Source organism: Calonectris borealis, chromosome 21, assembly GCF_964195595.1.
Source record: "Calonectris borealis chromosome 21, bCalBor7.hap1.2, whole genome shotgun sequence".
NCBI lineage: Eukaryota > Metazoa > Chordata > Aves > Procellariiformes > Procellariidae > Calonectris > Calonectris borealis.
This window is the reverse complement of record NC_134332.1, coordinates 8,377,842-8,405,229: the sequence shown is the minus strand read 5'-3', so window position 1 is coordinate 8,405,229 and position 27,388 is coordinate 8,377,842. Positions and strand designations below refer to the sequence as shown.

At 57.5% G+C, this 27,388-nt stretch overlaps 1 protein-coding gene across 2 annotated transcripts; it reads left to right on the top strand.

Moving 5' to 3' along the window:
• SARDH (sarcosine dehydrogenase) lies at positions 1-25,462 on the top strand. 2 transcript variants are annotated; one of them, XM_075170668.1, is made up of 22 exons: positions 1-156; positions 229-337; positions 1,141-1,462; positions 2,052-2,230; positions 2,729-2,908; positions 3,510-3,633; positions 3,824-3,924; positions 5,266-5,370; positions 5,822-5,951; positions 8,189-8,275; positions 8,381-8,471; positions 10,315-10,456; positions 12,128-12,211; positions 13,102-13,215; positions 13,757-13,895; positions 14,496-14,609; positions 16,172-16,319; positions 16,673-16,766; positions 21,513-21,675; positions 22,003-22,171; positions 22,634-22,769; positions 24,895-25,462. In XM_075170668.1, the coding sequence occupies exons 3-22, from the start codon at positions 1,147-1,149 to the stop codon at positions 25,018-25,020; spliced, it is 2,742 nt and encodes a 913-aa protein (XP_075026769.1). In that variant the 5' UTR covers positions 1-156; positions 229-337; positions 1,141-1,146; the 3' UTR covers positions 25,021-25,462. The 2 variants fall into 2 exon arrangements, with proteins under 2 accessions (XP_075026769.1, XP_075026770.1); XM_075170669.1 differs by having other exon boundaries at positions 226-337.
• The last annotated feature ends 1,926 nt before the right edge of the window (positions 25,463-27,388 follow it).

The window sequence follows — 27,388 nt, the reverse complement described above, 5'->3', positions numbered from 1 at the left end:
GAGCGAGCCCGGGAGGCTGCGAGCCCCAGCTGGGCTGTTTGTTCTCTGCCGGGCACCGAGCCGGGGAAAAAACCAGCATTTTCTTCCCTATTTCAAATTTCTCCATTCTGCTTGACTTTTCTTCTTCATTGGGAAGCAGCAGAGCCACGAGAAGGGGTAAGGGCTCGTTCCTGGCCGCCTGGGCTGGCTCCGCTCTCCTCCGGCGCTGGTTAATGTTTTTTGCAGCAGGGGCTGAAGGGACAGCCGTGCACGGAAGAGGAGGAGGAGAGCATCGGAGGAAGGCAGGGGCCCCACGGCCATCTCGGCAGGGAAAGGCAGCCCGGAGCGAACCTCGCCGGTGAGTGGAGCCCGGCAAGTCACGGCTGCGGGCGGTGGGAACCTGCCGTGGGCTGTCCGAGAAACTCCTGTGGGTGTCGCGGGATTTCCCGAGTGGGAGTTTGCAGCTTTGCTGGGCTGTGGGGAGAGAGCGGGGGGACAGCGGGTGTTTTGGAGGCCGCATAGCAGCGAGGGGGGGGTCTCGGGTCTCGGTGGGCTGAGCTCCAGGGCAGCCCCCAGCTACGGCCCATGGCTCGCATGGGAGGGGGTGGCGCTGGCCTGCGAGACCCCGCAGCACCCCCGCTTGTGCACCCAAAACCATGTGCCCGGAGCAAATCCCGAGCCGTGTCCTCGGCCAGGAGCCCTGGGCGCAGGGGCTGGGGTGGCTGCAGGCAGGATCTGTCCCCGTCCGGCAGCAGCAGCCATCGCACTGCCCTCTCTCGACAGGGAGCAAACCTTGCGCCTTCCTTGCGGCCAGACAGGCTCCTGAATACGAGGGAAAAAAAAGAAAAAGTGGTTTCTGCAGGCGTGAGCGAGCACAGGCATTGCCATGCCCTGCACGTTTCCAAGCCCCTTTTTTAAGCGGGGCCCCTCCGAAGGGTGTTCGGGAGTGCAAACACATGCAGCAGGGATCCCGTTTCCCTGCTGGAAGGGGGTCCCAGCACCCCACGCAGGGATGTGCCCCGGAGCTCGCTGCAGCCGCCGCGAGCTGCTCAGCCCCTGGCACAGCACCCAGAGATGCCGCTACCACCGAAACGGTGGTGAGCCCCCGGGCTGGCCGGGGGTCCCCTGCCCGTGCCAGCGAGGTGTCTTGGGGATTTGCAGGTGGAGATGTCCTATGTGAGCTGTGCCTTGCGGGCGGCCACCCCCCGCCGCCTGCCAGCCCCCTGGAGAAGCCCCCGGCCCTTCAGCAGTGTGACGGGCTCCACGACGAAGAAGAGCGTCCCGTACCAGAAGACGCTGAAGGAGGAAGGCTCCGGGAGCGGGGAGCCCAGCCGGCCCCCGCCGCCCTCGGCTGAGGTGGTGGTGGTCGGGGGGGGCAGCCTGGGCTGCCAGACCACCTACCACCTGGCCAAGCAGGGTGTCACCAACGTCGTGCTGCTGGAGAGGGACCGCCTGACCTCGGGCACCACTTGGCACACGGCTGGTGAGGCGGTGGGCACAGCGTGGGTGCTCCCGGGGGTGCAGGCGGCGGGCGCGGGGATGCCCACGGCTTGGGATGTGCCGTTGCCCATGGAGAGGATCCGCTGGACAGGCTGGCTCCGGATATGTTTTGGCTTTAAATGGGGAGAATTTCAGGGTTTTTGTTCTTCCTTTTAGCATAACTTTTTGTTAAGAAAACATCCTCCAAATTTTCTTTTTTTAAAAGTTTTACATGACCACAGGAAAACAGAACAGTTTATTTCCGTAGCCTTTTTTTTTCCTTCTTTAAGCCAATTTGCTTTGGCAGGGAGGGGGGAGCTCGAAGAGCTTAATTCAATAAGCTTTTTGGGGGTTTGTCTCTTTTGGGGTAGTCTGCTCCAGAAACCCTTTCTTCCCATTCATTTAACGCCCGAGGGAAATAGAAATCGATGATTTGTAGCGCTCCCACGTCGCCACGAGATGGAGCAAGAGCCCCGGCAGGGTGACACACGCCACGCGTGGGACGGCGGGGTCCCCTCAGCATCCTGCAGTGGGGGGGTGGCGGAGCCGCCTGTCCCACCCGCGGTCTGTGTGTGTGTGTGTCCCCACCCCAGGTCTGCTGTGGCAGCTGCGTCCCAGCGACGTGGAAGTGGAGCTGCTGGCCCACACGCGGGACGTGGTCAGCCGGGAGCTGCCGGCGGAGACGGGGCTGCACACGGGCTGGGTGGAGAACGGGGGGCTCTTCATCGCCTCCAACAAGCAGCGCCTCGATGAGTACAAGAGGCTCATGTCGGTAGGGAGAAGCCCCTCGGTGTGTCCCCCAGCCGGGTGGGCTGCAGAAGGTGGCGTTTATCTCCTGCCCACAGGAGCTGGACTGGGGGTCCCGGGTCTCCGAATGGCCCGTCCCTCCCTGCCTTCCCACCCGGAGAGCTGCCAGTGGCCTGGGGTGGGCTTCCAGGGCAGCCTCCTGGCTTCCGTAAGGCTGCTGAAATCAGGCAAAATGCTGGCAAAGCAGGCAAAATTAAATCAAACTAGATTTTTGCCCTTTCAGATAGTGGTAGCATCTTTTTTCTACCTGCACAGGTAGCTTGCATGCAAATATGGGACCATATTTCCTGAAATCTGTGCAGACCATCCCACCCCACGCTGGATTTAAGGCTTGCCTTGGGGCAGCAGTTGCCTCATCTGGGAGATAAACACGTCCTGGGGATCTCCTCCTCCTCCAGCAGCAAATGATGAGAAAAGCTTTTGTGGCCTGTTTGAGCTCCCGGTTTTCTTGTCCGGTTGGCAGCTGGGGAAGGTGTACGGTGTGGAGTCCTACGTCCTGACCCCGTCGCAGACCAAGGACCTGTACCCGCTGATGAACATCGATGACCTGTACGGCACGCTGTACGTCCCCAAGGACGGCACCATGGATCCAGCTGGTACCTGCTCAACTCTTGCCAGAGCAGCAACTGCCAGAGGCGCTACGGTAGTTCCTAATTAGTAATTACTCATTAATGCCTGTTGACCCTGGGAGGAGATTTCATCCTCTGCCTTCCCCATCTCCTCCTTTCCCGCTGGAGCAGAGCTGCTCCTGCAGCATCAGTCTTTGCCCAAGAAGGGTGTTGTCCTGTTTGGCTTTGATGGCTGTTTGGGTCACAGCAACAAAGCTGGCAGGAACCATGAGATCCAGGGAAAATATAGGATGAAAAAAAGACCTTTAGGAGCAAGACGAGGCAGCGCCTAAGGCAGGTTCCTTGGGAGAGCGGAGGTTTTAGGGTCCGGTAACACAATCCATTCTTTGAGGTAGGGACTACCAGCCCGTCCTTGGTGCATTGCTTTGCTCATGTGTATGTAAATAATAAAATCCTCTGCAACTGCACAGAGCAGCGGTTTGAGTCTGCAGCTGAGGAGGGGTATGTTGTTATCAGCAGTAACAGTAATAGCTGTTGGGAGGGGGACATGGCCGTTGCCACACTGCCGCTTAGATTCACTGTTTCCAGATTTGGGGGCTAGATGTCAGGCAAGCCAGGTTGTCCCACTGCCCTTGTGACTCTGCCGTGACTTTGCTGTGCTTCCTCTGCCACCAGATCATAGAGAACTGCCCGGTCACCGGCATCCAGGTCAGAGCTGATGATTTTGGGGTGAAGAGGGTGTATGCGGTGGAGACGGCCCACGGGACCATCCAGACTCCCTGCGTGGTGAACTGCGCAGGTACAGGGTGCAAAGCAAGGTTGGGGACTGGGACTGCGGCCGCAGGGCAGGGGGTGGCTTTGCATCCCGTGAGCCGGAGGGTCTGCATCAGTCCTTGTCCCCCCATCTGGCTGTCACCCCCAGACGGCCGCAGCTCTCCGGCGGGGTGTGCAGGACGGAGAGGTGCTCAGCGGGGCTGCTCTCTCCGCAGGCGTGTGGGCGCGAGCCCTGGGCCGGCTGGCCGGTGTGCACGTGCCGCTGGTGGGGATGCATCACGCCTACGTGGTGACCGAGCGCATCGAGGGCATTCAGGTCAGTCCCCGGCGGCTGCAGATGGGCTCCTCTGCTCTGGAGGGCAGCGCGGGCTCCTGCCCCCCTGCACGTGGCAGGGTGAGATGGGACAGACCCCCCCTGGCACCCCCGGACTTGCAGGACCCCCCCCACATTCCAGCCTTCAGCGCGAGCCTGCGCTGCAGGGCCAGGCTCTGCAGGCACCCGGGGAAGTGCAGCAGCTTCTCCTCCTAGCAGGACTGTCAGACCACCTTTAATAGAGTTGTGTTTAATATTTAACAATGTTATGACTAGCAGGATAATTTTCTTCTTTTTTTTTTTCATCTCGGTAGAATTATTATAGGGTCTCTGATGCGTTTGGTGTCTGATAGCAGCGGTCATAAAGATGCCAAACACTTTCTGAACAAGCCCCAGTCGCTGCCAGGCAGAGGTGTAACTCTCCAAGTGTTTCTAAACTCTCACAAGAAACCTGTTCCTGCTGTCCGGCTGCAGAGAATTGTTCAGGAGTCAAAGGAGACTTCATTCACTCAGGCACCAGGGCTTTGAGGATGACACGTTATTTAGTTTCCATCCCACTGACACAGTCTGTGTCTGAATTTTTAGTCCAAGGTGCCTCATTTTAAAAAGTGCTGGTGTCAGTGATTACATTTATATCCCAGTGACTCCACTGTGCCGTACAAACACAGCGAGAAAGAGGCTTTTCAGAGAAGAGGCTGCAGCTTGCAGACCCCGGTGCCTCCTGTTCAATCCACTTAGTTCCATTTGTCAACATGAATTGCAGCGGGCCCTACACCAGTCTTTCCATGCCATCTAGATGTTTCTCTATCCATTATTCACGAGAACAAATCCCTCATTCTTTGCGCACCGCTGCCCGCGTGTTGTGCTGTTGCATCCTCCTGCGGAGGTGAGTGGCAGGGGAGGGATACTTCCCAAAATGGGATCAACCGCAGCGGCTGCTCCCGCTCCCCCGAGCATCCCGGTGCTGCCTGCGCCGTGGAGGAGCAGCCGGAGAGCCGAGGTGCTGCTGCCCAGGCGTCTGTGCAAATGCACCCGCAGCACAGCTCCTGCCCGCAGCGCTGGAGTTTGCTAATTAGGCAGGCGTAAGCGCATTGCCCGTGGTTCGGCCAGGTTTGCTGGAGCTATCCTGGGTGCCTTCCCCTTGGAGCAATGTGGGCACCCGAAATTTCGGGGCTGTGGGAACATCCACTGCTGCTCCCATCCTCGGCGGGTCACTGCTGCATGTGCCGACCCTGTGCCCCAGACCCCCAGCTCATCCCGCTCAGCCTCGCCGGGGCGATGTCGGGGTCTCCCCGTGGCTCTCAGCCCCCTCTCACCCCTCTGCTCCCCCTCTCTGTTTTTCAGAACATGCCAAACGTTCGCGATCACGATGCCTCGGTGTATCTCCGTCTCCAAGGCGATGCCCTTTCCGTGGGTGGATATGAGTCAAACCCCATCTTCTGGGAAGAGGTGAGCGGTGCCGGGAGATTTTCCAGGGGAACGAGGCAGGTTTCCAAGGAACCCACCTCGGAGGGGTGGGCGCAGGCGTGAGTGCCTCAGCCCCCGGCTCCTGCGGGTACCAACCTCCGTGCGGCCGGTGGGGAAAGCACAGGACAGCATCTTCCCTTTGGGTCTCTCTGTGGCGTAGATATGAGGTGCAGAGGCAACAGGAATGAGCTGAAAAGGCTGGGCTGGGGGGATTTAGTGGCCACCGTTGGTCCCTGCTCTGCTGCATCATCCCTTTATCCAGGAGTCTTAATTCGGGCTCTGTCCCAGACCTTTGGCTTGGCTGGACTGTTCATGAAAACCCAAAGAAACCAGAGCCTGCAAAGCAGCCTCGATTTTCTACGGTCTCCGTAGAAGTTCTTCCACCCCCAGCTGTACTCTATTTTGTGTTCCAATTCCTGTTTCCCACCTTCAGGTATCTGAAAAATTTGCTTTTGGCCTCTTTGATCTGGACTGGGACGTTTTCACGCAACACATCGAAGGTGCCATCAACAGAGTACCGGTGCTGGAGAAAACGGGCATTAAATCCACCGTCTGCGGGCCAGGTAACGTGGCAGCGGTGGCACCGTGGGGGCTGCGTTCCCCCAGGGATCTTGCTGGAGGCAAGGGGAAACTTCATAACCTGGGGAGAAGAAAAACTCTCTGAACGCAGAGAAAGCGCCTGTGGTCTGGCTGCAATGGTGTCACCTTCCGAGGGGTGGCATCCCGGGCTTAGCCTCGGTGGAGAAATACGCGGGGAGCTTATTGCCTTGGTCCGAGCTGGGGGGTGGCTGGTGCAGATTTACAGCCGATGTTGTGGCCACTGGACTGGGGAATTAAGGGGCAGATTTTTTTTCAAGTGGCCATTGTTTTACCAAGTGTTATCTTATATTATTATTTTTATTACTTGCTTCTGGGTTGATGACATCAGATTTACTGAGATTTACATCCCAGGCTGTCTGGTGTGGAGTTAAAGGCCATCGCATCGCTGCAGTGGCAGCTGGAGGTGATGCCAGCCCTCGAAGCCGAGCCCTGCAACACTTGGTTTGGCCTTGAAATCCACCAGATGCTAAAAAAAAAAAAAAAAAAAAATTAAAAAAAAAAATCCCTCTTTGCTGAAGCACTTAAAGGGAAACCCTCGGGGAGGGAGCGGTGCTGCTGTACAAGGGGAAAGTAGGGCACGTCTCCTGCCCCGCAGCAGATGGAACACGGCACGTACCGGGGGAGGCCTTGGCCCCGGGTACGGCAGGCTCGATTAAACTGCGGTGTAAGCAGAGCTGGTGGCCTCTGGTGGGGAGCTGACTTCTGATAGATAAATGTCTAGTATTTGTAGTACAGCGATGTCATTTCCAAAGGGTCAGCGCTCTTTCTTTTCTACTTCTTGATTTAAACCAGCAGCTGGTTTGCTTGCGACAGCTGAGTCACGCTGGGCTGAAGCAAACAGCAAACGCTTCTCCTTTCTGCTGCGCCGTAAATATTTCACCGACGACTGCACCGTGCTTCAGGCGCAGGGATGGAAGCAGACGGAATCGGGGTGGTTTAAGCTGTTTCTGCTCCGGCTGCTGATGCAACCCTGCAGCCGAGCGGGCCAAGGTCCCGTGGGAGCACTCAGCATCCGTCCCAGTGCAAAGTCAGCAGGGCTGGCGTGCAGCAGCGCTGAAGGGAAGGTGCTTGGGTGTTGCTCCATCAACTCCGTGAAATTGTAGCCTGGTGTATTGGGGATATTGGCATGAAATAATCTTCTGACTCTCCTTTTGCCTTCTCCTGAGCGCAGAGATCTTGGGAAACAAGCTGGGCATTGCTGGGCAGGGGAAGGACCAGACTGAACTCTCTTCCTTCTCTCCTTTCACACGGGTGGATGAACCGCCATAAAATAGGGAGGAGGGTTGCACACCTCTGTCAGGGTGTCTTGCTCTGTGCACAGGGGCCGTGCTTGATGGCCCTGTGGGGAGCAGGACCGGGCAGGATGAGACAGCATTAGCATAGGAACCTTGGGCGACATCAGCAGCGATCCCTCAGCTAAATAAAGTAGCTTAAATTCATGAAATTTCCCAGCTAAAATCGATGAAGGCGAAAAATAGTTATAAAAATGAAATGTGGCCCAGATGTTGAAGAGGCAATGAATGGGTCTGTGCAGCTCCCTTGACTGGGGGAGTGGGAGAAAGAAAGAGGCTGCTTCAGCCGCCGCAGTGCCTCGTGCACCTTCTGCTTGGGGGTTCATTCTGCTTCACAAATTTTCAATCTAAACCCAACACTGAGGTCCTCCCCCTGCAGTGCTGGCGTGCGGCGAGCGCTGCCGAGCTGCCCGGGGGCACGGAGGGCACAGTTAACCCGAGCCCGGGGTCTCGACGGTGCAGGGACAGGCTGTGCATCGCGCAGGGCTGCAAAGGAGCTGCCTTGTGCCACCAGCACCTGCCTCTGCCACGGCACTGCGATGTGCACGTATATGTGTGTGTGCATGCATGTGTGCGTATACTCATGCAAGCTTCTGAAGCAAATATATGTATATTTATGTATGTATATTTGCTTCAGGAGCCTGCACAAGACCCCTGCGTGGTGCTGGGCATCCCAGTACCAGGGAAGCCTTCCCTTTGGCCTCTGCTGCCTGGGCACTGCTGGAGAGGTGCAGGCGGGGGACGCCCGAGCTGAGATGCTGGGAAGTGCTCGGTGTTGGTCCAACTCTGGCTCTCTGGGAGCAGGAGCCAGCATGGCAAGTTGTAGGAACCCTGCTCCTGAAGTGCATGATGTGTCCCCAAAACGCCTGCCCTGGCCGAGCTGGCACATGCCCCTCTCTGTCTTGCAGAGTCATTCACAGCCGACCACAAGCCGCTTATGGGGGAAGCCCCAGAAGTCCGAGGCTTCTTCCTCGGCTGTGGCTTCAACAGCGCCGGTAAGAGATCACACCCAGTGCGGGCATCGTATCCCGGGCAGAGCCCCGCATCCGCAGCCGCGCTTGGCCTCCTGGCCTCATCTGGGTCCTTGCCTCTTCCCCCAGGGATGATGCTGGGAGGCGGCTGCGGGAGGGAGCTGGCTCACTGGATCATCCACGGGCGGCCGGAGAAGGACATGTATGGCTACGACATCAGGCAAGTCACCCTGGCTGCCCCAGGTCCCCGCGAGCTCCTTCACTGATACCCCTCGTCCTGGGGTGGTCCCTGGGGATGGGTTCCGAGGCAGGGCTGGATGCTGGCGTTGGGAGCGGGTGTCGGGCAGCGTCTGTGCTGCAGCCCGCGTCCCTCCGAGGAGCTGGAATCAGTTACGCTCGATGGCTTTAATGAATTTACACGTGGGGTTTATCTCATTTGCCTCATCCCGCTTCTATGCAAACAGCTTCCATCAGACAGGAGGAGATTGCAGTTGATGGGAAAGGACAGGGTAATTATGTTTGGGTTTTGTTGTGGTTCAATTAGTGCTGTGCCTAATCCTCTAAGTTAATAATCGGGGGTGATGATTTCAACAGGAGAAAGATTAGCTTTCCCCTCCCCTGCAGCACGACATGGGCCGGGAGTTTTGGCTGTGCAGATGTTGGCTCTGTAATTGCTTTTGACTCGCTTGATTATATTTGATTGGGTTTGGGCTTTCTTATAGGGCTGCTAGCGACAGCAACCACCTTGTCAGGGACAAAGCTTTTAAAATCATGTTGCTTTAGTGGCAAAGGTGGTAAACACCCCACTGTGTCGGGCTGGGAGGAGAGGGGAGTCGGTGCTCAGACAGTGGCCGGGGGCTTTCCAGCCCTTGCACCTGGATTAACCCGAGCATCCCCCCGTCTGCCCCATCACCAAGCTGGTGCCAGTCCTGTTTTTTTTCTTTTGGTGACGATTACTAAGCTCCTCTTCAAATAACTCCCTTTTCCGCACATTTAAATATTTATCCTCTCAAAAAACTTGCTTGTAAATATTTCATCTGGCAGCTGTTGCTCCTTTTGCTGCTGTCAAAAATTCAGCACGTTGGTGAAGGGACTGGGGCTGACGGGGCAGCCAGGGGTGCCGGTGACGTGCCACGTGTCACCTGCTGCCTGTCCCCTGCCAGCAGAAGAGGCAGCCGCCCTCACAGCAAGCCCTCGGCTGCCTTTGGGGAGCATTGCTTGCATTGCTTGCACCGCTGCAGGGCTCGGCCCCAGTGCCCTGCCTGTCCTCTGCACCCAGGCAGCGGGGAGGGAAGCTGAAAATATTGTTTTAAAAGGCCCTATAGGTGACATTTTGTCTTGCCTTTCACCTGCTGCCTGCCTCCCTTTCTCCAGACCTGGGGGCTTTGGGCTGGAGAGGAGCTGGTGGTAATTTGGAGAGCCGCGCTCCCCTGCCTGCTGAAGCCGGAGGTCGGGAAAGGTGCCACCGGCGCCCGGGGCCGCTCTCTGTGAGTTATAGGTCTCTGGTAATAATAACCTGAGCATGTGCTGAGCTGGCACATTCCTTCAAGGAGCTTTTCTGTTTGAAAGATGAAAATATGTCAAATAAATTTAAAATGCTTGGGGTTTTATTTATCTTTCAGCCTAGGGAGAATTGGATGAAAAATGTAAGGAATGTCCAGGGCTCTTTCCTTTGTCAGGGCTGCGTTTAAACCCGGGCTGTGCTCTGAGGCCGGCCCCATGCTGAAGCGAAGCAGAATTAACCTCAATTCTCCTCTTTTTCTATTCCCCCCTCCCAGCAGGGCTGTATTCTGCTCCCGGTTGCTCTGGGGTCCGTGTGCCTGGAGCAGGGCTGGGGAGCTCGGTGGGGGCTGCGGCGAGCGCCCAGCTCCGATGGGCAGCGCTGCGGCATGGCCAGCACCAAGCCCCGCTTGGTTCCTTTGCTCTCCAACCCCTGAAAGGGGTGCAGGAATAGCAATTTTACACCACAGCAGCTGCACCCACCTCGGGGTCTGGCCCGGGTGAGGAGGCACCCTGTGAGCCGGTGGGCTCACCCCGACGGCCGCCCTCTCCCTGCCTTCCAGGAGGTTTCACCACTCCCTCACTGACAACAACCGCTGGATCCGGGAGCGGAGCCACGAGTCCTACGCCAAGAACTACTCCGTCGTCTTCCCCCATGACGAGCCGCTGGCGGGGCGCAACGTGAGGAAGGACCCCCTGCACGAGGTGAGGACGCGCACCCCGACCTGGGCTGCCTCGTGAGCAGGGGTGGGAGACCCTCACAGCACCCTTGCAGCAAAAAAAAGAGGTGGCAAGGAGTGGCCGCAGCCGTGTTGCTCCCCAAAGGAGCGTGCCGCATCCTTACTCCCATCCATCCATCCTGGGAAGATCCCTGCCGCATCCCAAAGCTCGCCAGGTGCATGCTGCGAGGGTGCTGGGGCCACCGGCAGTTTAATGCTAGAGATGCCAAGCATTCCCCTAAGATTTAACTCAGCAGATATGGCTTAAGAGCCTGGTGATGGTCGCTGGGCAAGGGCGAAGAGGAGGGAAGAGCTCAGAGGCTTGTCTCCTTCACTGCCAGTCCGGCTCGGGGGCGGTTGCGAGGGCTGTGGGGTGCTGGATACCTGCGGTGATCTCCTGTCCCCCACTCGCCATGCCTCACGCGCAGCTCAGCAGCAGCTTTTCCTCCCCAAAACACCATCTTGCAATGCAGACTAAGGCCAGGGCATGGGGCGGGATGCAGGAAAAGTGGGGAGCAGCTGTGCCTCCATGGAGGCGGTTTTGCCGGCACCCCCTAAGTCCCCGCTGGTTTTGCTCCCTGTAGCTGCCAGCCAGGGCTCCTCCCGGCTCCCGTCTTCGCCAGCTGCTTCCTTGCACAAACCTCCATAGGTGAGCGCTTTCAAGATGCAGCACTTGAGGAAAAAATAACCCAGTTTCCAGCGGTTTGCTGCCCCAGCAGCGTTGCAGCTGCCGCAACTCAGAGCCCCCCAAAACACCCACCGCCCCCGAGATGCTCGGGGTGACCTGGGGCCGGTGCCTCGTCCCACCCCGTCACTGCCAGCCCCAGTCCCAGCCCCGGCAAGGAGCAGCCACATTTCTCAAGCCCATTTCTGCTTGTTGCTGATTCATATCACCCCGTTCCTCTTTCGACGGAGAGCAGAGGCTCAAGCAGTAAAACAGACATCCCTTCCCGCCGTCCTCCAGCGTTCAGTTGACAGCTCAGTTTTCTGTCACCGAGGATGCAATTCATTTTTTAATAGCATGTCTAATACGCGATGCCCATTTGACTGACAGCCTGGTATTTATACATGCAACTCCAGAACATGTGCTGTGTTTTATAAATAGGCACTGAATCATTTCTGAAATGTTCAACAAAATCTATTCTTTTCCGAACAGAAGCACCAAACAAAAATATCTTAATGGATCCCTAATTAATTGCATGCAGAGAGATTTTCCTGAGAGCACAAAGGAGGAATAAGAAGGTTGCCATATAAATCTTAAATGTTATTATAGAATTACTCTTGTAAACATTGGGAGGAATCTTGCTCTCTGGATTTAGCATCTCTCGGTCAGCAATTCCTGCACCGTAGCCCAAGCCTTGGTGGGGTGCACAGCTGGGCTGCCAGACTCCTGCCCGTCGGCTGCTGTTGAGGCCAATACCTTTCTTGGGGGGACAAAAATACCAGGCAATCTGCAGGCAGCTGGGGTTTGCCACTGTTTTAAAAGACAAACTGCAGAGCTGATTTTGGCTGCCGATAGCCAAAGCCAAGGGGTCACAAGTCAGGTCTTGAGCATGTGCTCAGGGAGGGCAGCCCGGGCGCTGCTCAAAAAGCAGTGAAAAGGCTTTTTTTTTTTTTTAAACCATTTGTTCCCATGTCTCCGGCTTCGCTTGTGTAGGAGCTGCTGCGACAGGGCTGCGTTTTCCAGGAGCGGCATGGCTGGGAGAGACCTGGCTGGTTCAGCCCCGGGGGAGCAGCCCCGGTAAGCACGGCACGCGTTTTGGGGGGCATTCAGCCGGAGGGTACCGGCTGTGCCCAGTGGGTGCAGGATGCATCCTGCGTCTGCAGGGGGTGCGATATGCTGCAGGCAGGTGCATGTCCCCAAAATGGGTCCATAAAAGCTGTCGGGTTTTAGTTCACTATAACAGCGGTAAGAAGGAGATCCATGTGTGCATGTTGTGTGTGTCTGCCTGTCCCTCTGCAACAGGCAGCATCTGCCTGCAATGCCCCCATACGAGAGGCACCGATCTCACTTCTATATATTGAAGAGCAGCAGGCAGGGATGCCAGGGAGGGGACCCATCACTGTGGGCAGGGATGCTGTGGTGGGGACCCATCACTGTGGGCAGGGATGCCGGGGTGGGGACCCATCACCATGGGCAGGGATGCTGTGGTGGGGACCCATCACCGTGGGCAGGGATGCCGGGGTGGGGACCCATCACCGTGGGCAGGGATGCTGTGGCGGGGACCCATCACCGTGGGCAGGGATGCCGGGGTGGGGACCCATCACCGTGGGCAGGGATGCTGTGGTGGGGACCCATCACCATGGGCAGGGATGCCGGGGTGGGGACCCATCACCGTGGGCAGGGATGCTGTGGTGGGGACCCATCACCATGGGCAGGGATGCCGGGGTGGGGACCCATCACCATGGGCAGGGATGCTGTGGTGGGGACCCATCACCATGGGCAGGGATGCTGTGGTGGGGACCCATCACCATGGGCAGGGATGCCGGGATGGGGACCCATCACAGCAGCCAGGTCCTGCACGGACCCGCTCCTTTCCTGGCATGGGCTGAATGCGACTGAGAGCAGCCCCTCGGCTTCGGCCTCATGCTGTCTTCCTCACTGCCCCCATCCTCCCGCTTGCCCCCCAGGTTCTGGATTACGACTACTACGGCGCGTACGGCCAGGAGCGCCACAGGGACTACACCTACAACCGGCTGCTGGGGGATGAGTACACCTTTGACTTCCCCCCCCACCATGACATTGTGAGTGCGGGGGGGCAGCCCCCCCCAGCTGAAACCGCTGGGCACATCTGGAGCTGGCGGGGTTAGAGGCAGCAGAGCCTGTGCCACACCACCGCTTTGGGTGGAGTTGGTGAGGCTCAGAGGGAGGGGAAGCAGCGAGCTTTGCCTAAAACTGGGGAAAACGTTCCAAAAAGGTTAAGAGAAATGTGTGGCCCGTGCTCAGAAACCTCGGTGGAGAGGCCACGGGGATTTTACTGCTGCTTTCCCAAAGGAAAGAGTTGAGCTTGGGGGAAATACCCAATTTCACCAAATTTAACTATTGTTATTGTTAACTGTCACTGTGTTAGTGACATAAAGAATGGGACTGAGCAGACAGGAAGGCCTGTTAGACTTGCTCCATTTAATATCTGATTTTTCAGGAGTGAAAAGCCTTGCAGCCTTTAAAGGCACCAGGCGAATGTCCTGGCATTGTTTCTCACTACATAAACGCTTCTAATATGTGCCTCCCTTTGTGGAGTGAGAACACGGCTCAACTTCAGTGGTGTGTTTGCTTGACTTTTAGATCAAGAACGAATGCTTAACCTGCAGAAATGCCCTGGCTCTCTTCGACATGTCTTATTTTGGGAAATTCTACCTGGTTGGGCCTGAAGCAACAAAAGCGGCGAACTGGCTGTTTACTGCCGATGTGAGCAAAGAACCAGGTACCGGCTCAGCCCCCTTATTTCGGCTGCAGCGCTGCCCTGGGAAATCACATCTTACACCAAAACAAACCGGGGGGGGGACCCAAACTGGTTTTTCTTTTAAATGCTGCTTTTGCAGAGGGTCTGGGAAGCGTGTGACAGTGACTGCTTTGCCCGTCCTCACTGCAGGCTGGCTTCTGCTCTCATTTGCACCGGGACAAACGTCTTCTGAGCTGGGGGGGCAAGGGAGGGGGGGTCTGGCCCTCTGGCTCCAGCTGTGGCTCACAGCTGGAGATGTGATGGGTACTGGAGTAAATCAAGCACAACCCTTGCCAGCAGCGGTTCGCCCGGGGAGAAGCTGCCCCCTTCTCTGGGGCTGGGAGGCAGCTTATGGCATTTCTAAGGATGCAGCTTCAGCTCCTCACGCAGATCTCACGGGGAAAAAGCCCAGCTCCTGTCTCCCTCCTGGTGCTGGGACATCCAGGTCCATCAGGGCACACCCAGGCAGTGGCAGCTGATGTAGCGATGAGGACTAATTTTCCTGGTACCCACCTCCCTCTGCCGGGGCCGCGGCTCTGTGCCGGGACCGGCTGATGGGCTGATGGGTCCTCCTTCCCCCAGGCTCGACCGTGTACACCTGCATGCTGAACAAGCGGGGCGGCGTGGAGAGCGACCTGACCGTCAGCCGGATCAGCCCGGGGGACCCAGCCTCCCCCCTGGCCCCCGCCTTTGAAGGTAAAAGCCCTGAGCACGGGGATGCTGGAGGCAGGCGCGTTTCTGCAGCCGCTTTGGGGCTGGGGGGGGGATCGCCGGCTGGGTTTACCCTCCTGCAGCTCAGCTCCCAGCCTCTCCCGCTGCCTTTTTCAGCTGCGTCAATGCACGCAAAGATCTTTCCAGTCCCGTGAAGCCGTGCTGGCAGGTTCGGTCCAAGGCCCGCCAGCATCTCCTCCACCCCCGCCACGCTCGGGGAGCCGCAGGCAGAGGGGTGATTGCATTTACCTAATGGCAGCCACCTGGCTTTTTCCACCTCCGCCCCTCAGTCCCGGTAACCCGATTATCCCCCTTGTCCCCGGGGGCCTGCACTGCTCGTCCCTGTTATTGGGTTTGTCCAGCCCCGGCTGGCGGCTCTGACCTCTCCCCAAGTCCTTATCAGCTGCGATAAAGAGGAATTGAAATGGAGCAGAGCAGTCAGAAATGGCATTAGGCAGCAGCAGTGGAGGAGGGCGCTGGGCTCGGCTCCGGCAGCGCTGCCAAGCGCCGTGCCCGGTGGCACCGGGCTCTGCCAGGGCTGCCACCAGAAGGGACGTTTGCACTGGGATGCCGAGTGCCAGCGGAGCCCCGGCCCAGGCGGTGTCACCCTCAGACTTGCTGCTTGGAAGGGACCGGCCCGGCGGCGGTGCAGCCCCCAGCGCCAGCCCGGGGTGGTGGGCGTTGCGGGGGCGATCTCGCCGCCTTTGCCTTGGGGTGGTCGGGTGCCGCTGAGCTCTTCCCTTCCCGTGGGAGAATCCTGCATCTCTCCCGTCTGGGGTGCTCAGACGGGGGCAGAAGGGTGACGGGAAGCGGATGGCAGAGCTGCAGGGTTTGTCGGGCGATGGAGGAGTTTAATCGCAGCAAAGTCTATCTTTCCAATTACAGTAGGTGGCTGCACTTATTATCGTTATGACAGATTAACAGAGAACAATTTTGTAGTGGCAGGAAAGACAGAGGGAAGATTGATTACATATTAATCAGCTCTCAAACCCCATCCCCGGGGATCTTTCCACCCAGGATTACTGACGAGATGAAATTCCTCCTCGTATACAGTACAGCCCCTGCACTGGTTATGGCCCGGTCGCTGCAGCCCTCCCTGCTCCCGCCTGTAGTTCCCGGCTCCCTCCGCACTTTGGCATCTGTTCTGCACTGGGACAAAAGAGCGGATGCTTTTGCTGTTGGTCTCAAGGGACAAAGACTTCTTTCTCTTCCCGTGATGCTCACACACGCACAGGCACCTCCAGGGCTTGAACAGCTTTTTTTTACCTTTTCTTCTTTCAGGTTTTAATGGTCATTTGGTTTTCATTGTGCTGAGCCCCACAAGTAAAAGGCAGCGTGGATGCTAGCAGAGCCCCAAAGCCCTCCCTTGCCCCAGCACTATTTAACCCCCTCCCCTTTCTTGGCAGTCCCCCCTGGGCTGTGCAAGCTGGAGAGACTCGGGGCTGCAGCTCAGCCTCTGGAGAGCAAAACCAGCCCTGAGCTGAGCTGGGCATCGCCCCCAGCCCGATGCTCTCGAGCCTGAAAGGCTGCCGGGGGGTGTCTTCCAGGGGATGGCTACTACCTGGCTATCGGCGGGGCCGTGGCTCAGCACAACTGGTCGCACATCACCGCTGTGCTGCAGGACATGAAGCTCCAGTGCAAACTCCTCGACTGCTCGGAGGAGCTGGGCATGATGAGCATCCAGGGCCCTCTGAGGTGAGTGTGGGGAGAGAGTTGCGGCCCCTTCCTTGCACCCTGACCATGAAGGGTTGGAGGGAGGGATGCAGGGATGGACGGAGGGATGCCCCAGACGCAGGCCAGGTCCCCGTGTTGGGCGGTGGTAGGTGTGAGCCCCATGGCAACAGGCGATGGTCTGGCTGGAGCAACACTCCGTTTGCTAGGGAATTGGCATTTCTTTCGAGGTTCTCACAGCATGGCATATCACCCATGGCAGCTCCTCTCTGGAGGGAGAAGTCTCTCTTGCAAGAAAGCAAGTTTTAGTGATAACCCTCAGAGCAGGCTGGCGAGCTACGTCCTTTCACCGCGGCCGCTTTGCTGTTTCCCCACAGCCGCGTCGTCCTCCAAGAAGTGCTCGACACCGACCTCAGCAACGAGGCCTTCCCTTTCTCCACCCACAAACTCGCCACGGCCGCAGGATGCACGGTAGGACGGGACCGGCCCTCCAGCCCCCCAGGGACGTCTGTTCGCTGGGGCGACCGCCCGCCAGCCTGCGCGGCCGAGCATCCTCTGCTAGGGAACCCCTCTGCCTCCACGTTGCTGCAGTGGGCAGCTGGCAGGTTTTGTTGGGGTTTTTTGTTGGAAAAGGCCAAAAATTAGGGTGTTTTCCTCCCTGTTTGCTTACCGGGTGCCAGCCTGCTCTCCCAGCCCTCCCGGCAGTGTCGTAGCCCGGGCTGAGCCTGGGGAAGGGACATGGTGACTCACGGCTTTGCAGCGCTGTTGGAGGAACAAGAGATGCCTCCCATGGATTAGGGACAAGCGGTGGTGATAAAGAGATTTATCTGACACTCTAGATCCCCTCCTTTTCCCCCTACTCGAAAAAAATAGGGATGATTTAATGTAAAGCGTGTCAAGTACTGGCGGTAAGGGCTGGGCAGCCTGCGGAGCTGGTGTATTTGATCAGGAGACGTCTGACAACCTTAAGCTTTCCGTACAAGCGCAGATCATCCTGCATTTGCCCAGACTTCAGGGCTCGCGTCAGCAGTTATGCAAGAAAAGCACAGAAATGGTAATGTTCCATGCTAACGCCTCAGGCTGAGCCCCTCGGTGTCAGAGCAAGGGAATGAGAAGCCCTTTGGGGTGATGGTGGCAACCAGCACCGCTGCCCGGCTTGGGTGCCTGGTGGGGAGGCATGGGTGGGAGGTGCTGGCCGGCTCCTGCCCCCCGACGCATCGCATTGCAGAGCACGGGGCAGGCATGTCCTGAGTGCCACAGTCCTCAGCAAGCCGCAGGAGATGCACCTTGCCCAGGCTGGCAGCCCGGAGCCTCTGCTGGGACCCGCAGCCATGGGTTTAACACATTGAGGGGCATTGCTTGGAGGTGTCGAGGGGAGAGGGCTCAGCCGACAGCGGTTTGGTGTCCTTTGCTGTGGCGCAGTCCCTGGGGTTTGCTGTGAGGTTTCGTAGCGCTGTCTGCTTGGTTGGACTCCTCCGTCTCGCCTGGTGCGGGGCAGCGAGAAAAATGCCTTAAATCTCTCCCCCGCCTCGTCTGGCAGAGATCAACAAGGTCTGAAGTTATCCCTGGGGAAAGGGGGTGATGGCAGTTCTTTGGGGAGTTTTGTCATGTGTGAAGTTGCTGACTTAGCCTGCTTGAAACACCCTAAATAGAAGAGTTGGTGACCACAAAGTGTCGTTTTGTCAAAAAAGAAACATTCTGGGAAAACCTGCTGCTGGCAAGTTTTAGTATTGGGGGGAAAAGCTTTTACAAGTTTTGCCTGAGAAGCTCTGCCTTGGTTTCTTATTGATGTTTACCCCATATGAAATATTCCTTCCATTGCAAAAACATCCCTTTGGGAGAGGGGGTAGAGTTTGTACCCCGGCCTCCCCATGGGAAAGCGATCCCAGGGCATCCCTCTCCCGCCCGGAGCAGCCGGCTGGCAGGAGGGACCGTGCGGAGCGTCTGCTCTGGCTCTCGGGCCGGTGTCTGATGGGAGACGAAGGGGGGGAAGGTGCAGCAGTAAATCTTATAAAAGGCAGCAGGAAAACAGGGAGCTGGAGGCAGGCTGGATATTAGTGAAATTGGGTTAAGCTGCGTACGGACACTTTTCATTCGGAATTAAAGTAGCTTTAATTCAAATGCAGCTGGCTGCTGAAGGGATTGCTGCTGAATCAAATTAAGGCTACTTGATTTGTGAGCAAGAGCCTAGCCAGGCGGTTTAACTAAGCCACAGATTTTGCCCAACTCGGATTAATTCTCCAAACCATCACTGTCAGCGTGCCCTGTGCTCCGGGTACCAAAAACTCAGTGTGCCCAGTGTCCCTTGGGGGGGGGACAGTGGCACAGGGGACCCAAAAGCCAACCTGTGGTTGCAGGTTGTCCAGTCTCCACCGGGGAGGGATAACCCTCACGCCTGTGGCAAGCTGATAACATATCGTAATAATCTACTTATCCCCTGGGAAAGGTGTATAAATGTTCCCGTCTCCAAGAGCGTGATTAGTTTATTTGCATTTCGCTTCAAGTTTACAAAAAATAATCCGGTCCTGCATGGAAGAAATAGCTGGTAGAAATTTTATGGCTTCTTTTGGGTGTAAATGCCCTGACTGTAGGAAAAAAGCTTTTCTGCCCAAGGGCTCTGGGCTGGGGGGGCACACTGCCTGCTGCCACCTTTCAGGAGGTCCCATCAGGCCCCTGCCGCACAATGAGCACAGGGGACTCCATCCCACGCCGAAATGAGAGTAGGAGGGTTTCTCAGGACAATGGGCTGAAGCCTTCGCTGATATTATTCCCTTCCAGGGGGATTCAACTGAACCCAACATCTTTAAAAAGTTATCGCTGAGATTTTCATGCATTAACGCAGTAGTTGGACCAAATCAGCTGGAGTGAAAGGAGAGCTCCAGCAGAGTTAATGACTCTGGAAATTACCGATTGGTTTGTGAGTTTATATATAGTGTCCCTCGTTGTATTGAACAGCAGAGAAAGGTCCCCCTTTGAATTTCACTGCTGGATACAAGGTAAAGTTCAGGTTTTCGTTTTCTAGAATACTTAAAATGCTTTTGAATTGCTGCTGAAAGACCCAGGAATCGATGCTATTTCATAGCTCCAGTTGAAATCTTACAGAAAAACCTGTTCCTAGGGGAATTTAGCAGAAAGTCGGCTGGAGCGGCTGAGCCCAGCCCTTGATATCCCCCCCTGGCCTCCGTGGTGGGATGCGCACCCCTGCCTGGGGTACGCACATGTGGGTGCAACCCCCAACCCCTGCCTGTGCAAACCTCATGACTGGCACCCCAGTTTTCCTGAGGATACCTCTTTTCTATGGTGCACTGCTCTTGCCGGGATGCTCGCTCCCCCGGAGCAGCAGTGGTTTGAGGGGAAGTTTCTCCTGGAAGTAACTTGCTCCTGAAAGTAAAGTGCATTTTAGCTGTGGCACTGACTGCTGAGTCACAGGCAGGGTTAATGAGCCGGGAAGTTGCCTGTCAATCCCCAGAGCATCTCCTGCCCTGATGAAGATGGTAGCTGGCTGCAGCGGCTTGATCTCTGGCTGTTCCCTGATTCGGTGACACCTTTGTGCAGAGTGAAAAGCTGCTCCGTGCCCCTCGAAAGGCGATTGCCAGCCTTTGGGCTTCGCTGTGCGGCTGGGGCCAGGGCTGGCTCCCTGGCACCTCTTTTTGTGAGGAGGCTCAAAATAAGTTCCCAATATTTATTCTGTTCCTTCCTCCTCTCCACTTCCATTGTAAAGGTTAAGGCGTCTTAAAAGCTGCCTTAAACTCTGCTTGAGGACATTATTTTTGCAGTGCCGGTAGAGCACAGGGGTGCTGGGGGAAACAAGGATGGATTTGGGTTCTCGGCTGTCGCCCGCTGGCCGTCCTCGCAGCGGAGAGCCTGGGCACCCCTTTGGTACTTCTCCTGCCTGTCGCTGCCTGTTTTGGGCAGTGGCTGCTTGTTGTTGTTTATACCCGGGATTAGAAAACACAGCTGAGACCAGCTCCCGGTTGTAGTAAGAGCTCAGCAAACAGCAAGAGGCAGTTTCTGCCCCAAAGACATCCAGAGCCAGCACGGGCAAGACAGCCCCAAAGCTGCTGAGCGTGCCTGGCCACAGAACCAGCCTCAAGTCTCGTCCTAGCTGAAAACTGCTTTATTAAGATGGCAGATCACAATCTGGCATGACACTCTTGAGTTAATCTCTCTCACAAAGCGAGGTATGCATTTGCAGTTGATGTGCATCCAAAGGGATGAACCAGAGGGGTTTTTGTGGGGGAGGAAGCAGAGAAATCCAAAGGGATGAAGCAGAGGGAAATGCAGCTCAGACTCAAGGGGTATCTCCAGGGAAGGTGCCCGAGCTGGGGTGGCCCCAAGCAGCCTGGAAAGCTTTGGGAATGCAGACAGGAGGATGCAGGCAAGCCTGCCTGGGCGAGAAGCAGGGGGGACACGGGCAGGACAGTCCCAGCACAGCCAGGAGGTCTGTGCCCCCGGGAGTGCAGGCAGGCAGGCATATCTCCGAGGATGAGGCTTCCCCCGAGAAGCACCGAGTCCCCTGTGCTGATCTGCTCATTCCTTTTTGGAGCTTCATGCATTTGGTGTGGAGCTAATTCAGCAGCAGAGTAACGCTTTGGGGCACAACCTTTGCTGGGGGAAACCTGAGCATCCCCCTGGGGTGAGCGGGGCGCGGGTCGGGATGCTGGGCTCAGCCCCTGCGCGGGAGCGTAGAGCTTTTGGGTGCCTCTGCCGTGGGAGCACCATCCCAAGTGGGGGACATCAGCCACAAAGTGCCCCAAGGCAGGATAGTCCTGCTGGGGACCAGCTTCCCCATCTGACGGGCTGATTTGGGGAGACAGAGGGCTGGGGGTGCCTGTGGGCTTTCTTCTGGTGTCGATGGATCAGCAGAGGGAGACAAAAGCCCATCTGGAGCCAGAGCATCACGTCTAACCCCAGCCGGGCTGGGATCGGTGGCCGGAGGATGCCGAATGCAGCCCCCTCTGCCCGCTGGCCATCCCTCCGGGGTGCTGATAGCTGGGTTTGAGGTGCCAAGCTTAGGCTGTCCAGAGACAAGAAATTCAGCCTGACCCTGGCTTTGTGCACTAGGGAGAGCAAAGAAATGCCTTCCACCAAAGCAGGGCGTTTGCACAAGGTTCCTGGGCTTTCCCCCCGCTACGGCGGCAAGTGGCTCCGCCGCCTCTCCCGCGCTGCACAGCCCGGCTCCGTCCGCAGGGGTGTTTGGCCTCTTGCATTTCGCAGGTCCGTGCCATGAGGTTGTCGTTCGTCGGCGAGATGGGCTGGGAGCTGCACGTGCCCAAGGCGGACTGCGTGAAGGTTTACCAGGCGGTGATGCAGGCGGGTGCCCGGCATGGCATTACCAACGCCGGCTACAGAGCCATCGACAGCCTCAGCATCGAGAAAGGTTTCTTGCTTTCCGTACAGCAGCGCTCTCTGCTTTGCCTCTGCCCGGGGGACCAGGGCAAATGAGTTTTTCCCAGCTTCGAGGGCGGGTTAGTGTGACTGGGAGGTCTGGCAGCTCCTGGCAGAGATGCTACCAGCCCCAGCGCTCCTTGCTGAGACTTCCCCAATATCGGCTCCTCTCGAGGGTGCTTTGTCCAGGGCCAAGTGGATCGAGGGCAACAGTGGTGTCCAAGAGGCAGGAGCGATGTCTTGGTCTCCTGATGCTGCTCACCCTGGGCTTGCTACCGTGGCAGGGAGAGGCTGGGCGACCCATACTTGCTCTCTGCAGGGTACAGGCACTGGCACGCAGACCTGCGCCCCGATGATACCCCGCTAGAATCAGGCTTAGCCTTCACCTGCAAGCTGAAGTCTGGCATCCCCTTCCTGGGCCGGGAGGCTGTGGAGGCTCAAAAAGCCAAAGGCATCTTCCGTCGCCTCGTCTGCTTCACCACCGAGGAGTGAGTACCACTGCTGGGCTCCGCTCAGCACCGGGCAGCACCCAGTGCCGTGGCCGCCCTGGGACGAGCACCTTCAGCCATCCCCATCCGCCCCTGCACCTGGGCACGCATGTGGAGCTCAGTTGCAAGCCGGCTCGGCTGTTTTCCATGCTCTAATTCCATCTCTAATTTAAATCTTACTGCAAATTCCCTGCTGGATGTTTAATGGGAGCTGGAAATGGTGTGACAGAGTGGGTTTATCTTGTTTCGCCCAGAACAGCGGGAGGTTTTGCAAATCGGGCTGGAGGGGCTTTGCCAGCGCCTGGGATCAGCGCGGGGAGGATAATGGACCTGTGGGCAGTGGGAGTCCCAGCACGGGGGCTGGCCTGGGGCAGAGCTGGGGTCTGGTCCCCCCAAGCCCCTCTCCCCCATGGGACCCCAACGTGGGGCTTTGCTGACGACAGCTCTGCCTTCTCCTTGCAGGAAGGTGCCGATGTTTGGCCTGGAGGCGGTCTGGCGGGATGGCAAAGTGGTCGGCCACATCCGTCGGGCAGACTTCGGATTTGCCATCGACAAAACCATCGCCTACGGCTACATCCATGACCCTACGGGGGGCCCAGTGAGTACAGATCCCCCCCCGGGGGCGGCTGCGCCTCCCTCCCCGCAGCGGGGGCTTGCCGGGGGGGGAGTGTGGTGCTTGTTTGGTTTTGAAGCCGTATGCACAAGCTCATTGCAAGCCCGCTGTTGTCTGGCGAGCACGATGGGGCAGCCCCCCCGTGCCTCCCCCGCGGGAGGGTGAGGGGTGCCACGGCTCGGCGGCGAGGTCGGTCTCACCGGCTGTCGCGCTGCAGGGCCCCGGCGATGCTCTCTGGCTCAAGCGCTGCCTCGGATGTTAATTGCAAGGGAGTATTTAATTGCAGCAGTGAATTAACTTATGTTATAGGGAGCAATAGCCAATAGGAGTGCAGCAGGCTCTTAATTAAGCCTGGGAGACTCCTGGATAGTAAATCAGATGCCCTCATTAAGCAGCGTGCTGTAGGCAGAGGCCAGGGAGCCCGCGTGGGGACAGAGGGCTGTGGATGACGTCCCCAGGGACCCTCCCTGTTGCAATCCAAGAGCAGTGCATATGCTTGTGCTTTCATCCTCTTGCTGGCCTTGACATTTAATCCTGCATCGGTGCAAGTCAAGTCAAGTGGTTTTGTGTTCCAGTTGCCCCCTCAGCTCCTGGGGACCACTTTTTCTCCCCACGGTGAATGTTCTGCCCTAGACCTTCCTTTGCTTTCCCCCTTTCCTACTCTCTCTCACCTCCCTGCTACATGTCGCTCTCCCAACCGCCCCCGCCTGCCCCAGGCAGCGTGACGGAGGCAGCAGGATGGAGGTGGCGGGGGGACGGTCCCCTCCTGCCTCCAGCAAGGCACCGATGCGGCAGAGCGGCGCTGAGTGCATCCCCGCCGGCTGCATCCATTGCGCCGCTCTCCCCGCTCGCACACCCGCTGCGGGGAAAGCTCTGCCGCAGCAGCGTGCAGCGGGGCTGGCAGCAGGCAGCTGCCTGCTGGGCCTCGCGGGGCCGAAATGGCAGCTGTAGGGAAAGGCACCGCCTACGGGTGGTCGTGCCGTGGGGTCCCCAGCCCTTGCCAGCTCCTTTGCGTGGCCGCTCCGGCCGGCTGCAGCCGGGGAGCAGCGCTCGTTGAGCAGATGTTAATGTGCAGCCCTCATCTTCCTGCTCCCTGGGATAACTCCCGCTTGGTTTGGGCAGTAATTGCAGGAGGGGGGAGCTTTGCTGTGCGGGGAGGGCAGGTTCCTCAGGGGATCTGCACCGGGACCCTGCCCCATGCTGTCCCCATCGGGAGCTTGGTGCTGGACCCAGACCCCACACGAACCCTGAGCCCTTGGAGGAGGGCACACAGAGCCCCCCTCTTCCCAGCTCCCGGGCAGTGGGGCACCCAGCATGGCTGTTCTCGGTCTTTCTGTGTTGCATGTGGCCCTTTAGTTCCCTCCCCGTGGATACGGCCCTTCAGCCGGCCGGGGGTGATGCTCCCCGACTCTGGGGCTGGGGAAGGGGGGTCCAGCATGGGGATGGCTCTGTGGCATGAGGGCTAAAGAGCCAGAGGAGCAGAAGAGGTGCCAGGGGTGAGGCGGAGAGGAGAGAAACAAAAATTCTGTTTGTTGCTGAATTGCTGACAATTTCCAGGTGCTAAAAACACACCGGCATCGAGAGCCCCCAGCCCTTCCCTGCACCGGGACTGCCTGGCACGGGGTGACCCTTGCAGGCGGAGGGGACAGCTCACGCTCATCACGCCAAGCGGTGACATCCTGGTCCCCTCCTGCAGCCGGGGCCCGGCTCAGGGCAGTGGGGGCTGACCCCGTTCGGGTCTGCCACCCCCACCTGGTCCCTCTGGCAATGAGCTCCCACAGCCTGGCTGTAAGTGCACCTTGCACTGGGTGGCATTGAAAAAATCCACAGAAAAAGAAAAACCAACAGCCCTCAAGAAAAATTAAATACTGCATTCTTTTTATTTTTTTAGCTGAATGCTTTTAAAAATCTATTTTCCTCCTCTCTGTGCATCCTCCTGGGATGGCAGAGCCGGGTTTTCTGCGGAAAGCGCATCTGCAGGGTGGTGCAGGAGCTGGCCCAGCATGCAGGGAGAGCCCAGTGATGGAGCTGGGATGCTGGCAGGGGGCTGGTGCCCCACCGGTGCCTCGCAGCACCTAAGGGGGGGTTTCGCCGTGGCTCTGCCTTGCAGGTCTCAATGGATTTCGTGAAGAGCGGCAGCTACGAGCTGGAGCGGATGGGAGTGACCTACCCTGCCCGAGCACACACCAAGTCCCCGTTCGACCCGGACAACAAGCGAGTGAAGGGCTTTTACTGAGCGTGCGGCAGCGCGGGGCCGGCGAGCGGGTGCTGCGGATGCCGGGATGGGGAGAGGGAAGATGCCATTAGGAGCTGTCGGCCAAATTCCCAGCCCCCGGGTGCCCCAGCTGGCTCCGGGGTCTGCTGGGAGAGCCGAGCAAACGTCTGCAGCAAACTCATCAAGCAAATTTGGGTCAAATTAGAGAGGAAGAGGAGGAAGAGATTCCAAAAAGTCCAAAGATTTTGTTGCTCTGTTTTCTAAAATGAAGCAGTACCACTACCGCAATAATTCTTTTCCATGGGTTAATTGGCCTGAAAACAGTGTTTTGCTCGACTGCAAATGAAGTGGTTTCAATTTTTGACTTTGCTGCAAACCCTTTCCTCCAAAATGTAGTTTCACGCTGCCTGGAAATGAATTTTTTTAAACTAACTCTGCTGTTAATACAGCTGTAGCCTCCAAACCTGCTGTCTCTCCGGTCCCTTGCTGTATCTGTCCCTGCTCTGATGGGTGTCACCTTGTCCTGGCTGTGCCCTGGGGACCCGGTGCTGGGGTGGGAGTGCTCGTGGGGGCCCTGGAGGGAAGGGGCAGGGGGCCCAGGGCCATTGCCCAGGCTCACGCCGTGGATGCTCTGCCCACTGCAGGGTTCTGCACCGTGAAATCGTTGGCTTTACCCAGGGGGTTTCCAGGCATGTTCTTCCCATCTCTGCAAGCACAGGTTCGTCCATCCCATCTTGCCCCGGTCATAGCCGGAGCTTCAGGTCCTGCTTTGGCAGAATCCTTCCTCGTGGCTCCAAAGTTCAGAGGGAGGTTAAGCACCAACTTCTCTTGCCTTTAAAAAAGTCAACCCTGGGGTGCAAAATGTTCAGTGCCTGCTTCGATTTTGTTCGTGGTGCTGAAGTGCTGCCTCAGCGTGCGATGGTTGTGCGGAAGGCGGGGAGGGTCGATGCTCCCCAGATTGAACGATGACCTTGTCCATTGGTACGAAGGCGAGAGTAAAGGCAAGTCCCAGTTTTTGGCCATGGCAATGGGAGCGTGCTGGTGCCCGGGGAGCGCTGCCAGCCTGCGCCAGCCCCTGGGTTTGAAACAAGGAAAACGCGGTGGTGCCGTGCAGCCCCTTGATGTGTAACTGGGGAGAGATTCTCGTGTTGTGCCCCAGAGAATAAAAGAAACTCCCGAAGGCGAGTGCTGTTGGAATCCGGGTCCTTGCTGCACGTGTGTGTGTAGCCTCTGAATTTGGAGGAGAAGGAAAAAGAGTTTGAATATCTTTTGCTTTGCTGCTTTGCCAGCACAGTTTGTGTTTGTGTGTCCTCCGGGCAGGACCAGCTCAGTGCCGCGGTGTAAACTCACTGACCGGGGCAGTGACACCAGGGCTGCCTTTCTGGCGGCTCCGCGGTCCCCTCTGCTCTGCTGGCGTCTTCCCGAAGGTCACCTTGGAGGTGGCTCCTCTTAGCTCCCAAGGGAGAGGAGCATGCATGCAGGGGCTGAGCTGCGTGCTGCCAGCCCCGCAGCCTCCGGCAGCGCAGAGCCGGTCTCGGAGGCATCGAGGAAGGTTTTTCATTGCATGCACGCAGCCCATGAACCCCGCACTGCTGAGGGGAAGGGGCAGCTGCTCCCAGCCCATCCCCATAATCGTCCCTTGCTCTGGTCCCCTTGCTGGGCTCCATCTTCAGCACCGCAGCAAAGGCCTGATCTCTGCTGAAGCTTTCACCCGCCTGAAGAAATAATCACACTGCATGCTTTTCTCTTTATTTCCCTTGACTACGTTTGCTTCATTTATACTCTCTTTAGAACTGATTTCAATTCCTTAGCCTCATGCAACAATCGCCATGGGCAAGAGTTTGAACTCTCAAATGCTTTGGTTTTACTGGAAACATTAAAAAGAAGATCGGGATGATTTTTTCCCTGAATAGGAGGTGATTGCGCTCCCTGACGCTGCCCAGGAGGAAGGGCAGAGGAGGGGGTGGCCACAAACCTGTCCGTTTGTCCTGGGGATAAATGGGGGAGCTGGTAAAGGGGAAGAGGTGCGAGGAGCACACTGCCTCCCTGCTCAGCCAGGGATCCGCCGCGTGCCTGCGAAGATAAAGGTTTGCTTCAAAAAAGCCTTTCTGATCCACAGTGCTCTGACCTGAGATTTTTCCTTAAACCCAAGGTGCCCGGGAGGGCAGGTTTCGGCTGCCACCCTGCCCTGGATCCCACCCGCCCAGGGCAGCGAGGGGCAGGTGCCCGGCTGGGATGGACGGGCTCTCCTGCAGCACCGCTGGCCTTTCCTCTGCTCCTCCCGAGTATTTTCCCTTTGGAGCTCAACAGCAAAAAGCAATTTTTTCTTTCTTTTTTTTTTTTTTTTTTTTACATTTAGGTATTTAATGGAGTCATTTTTCCTGCCAAA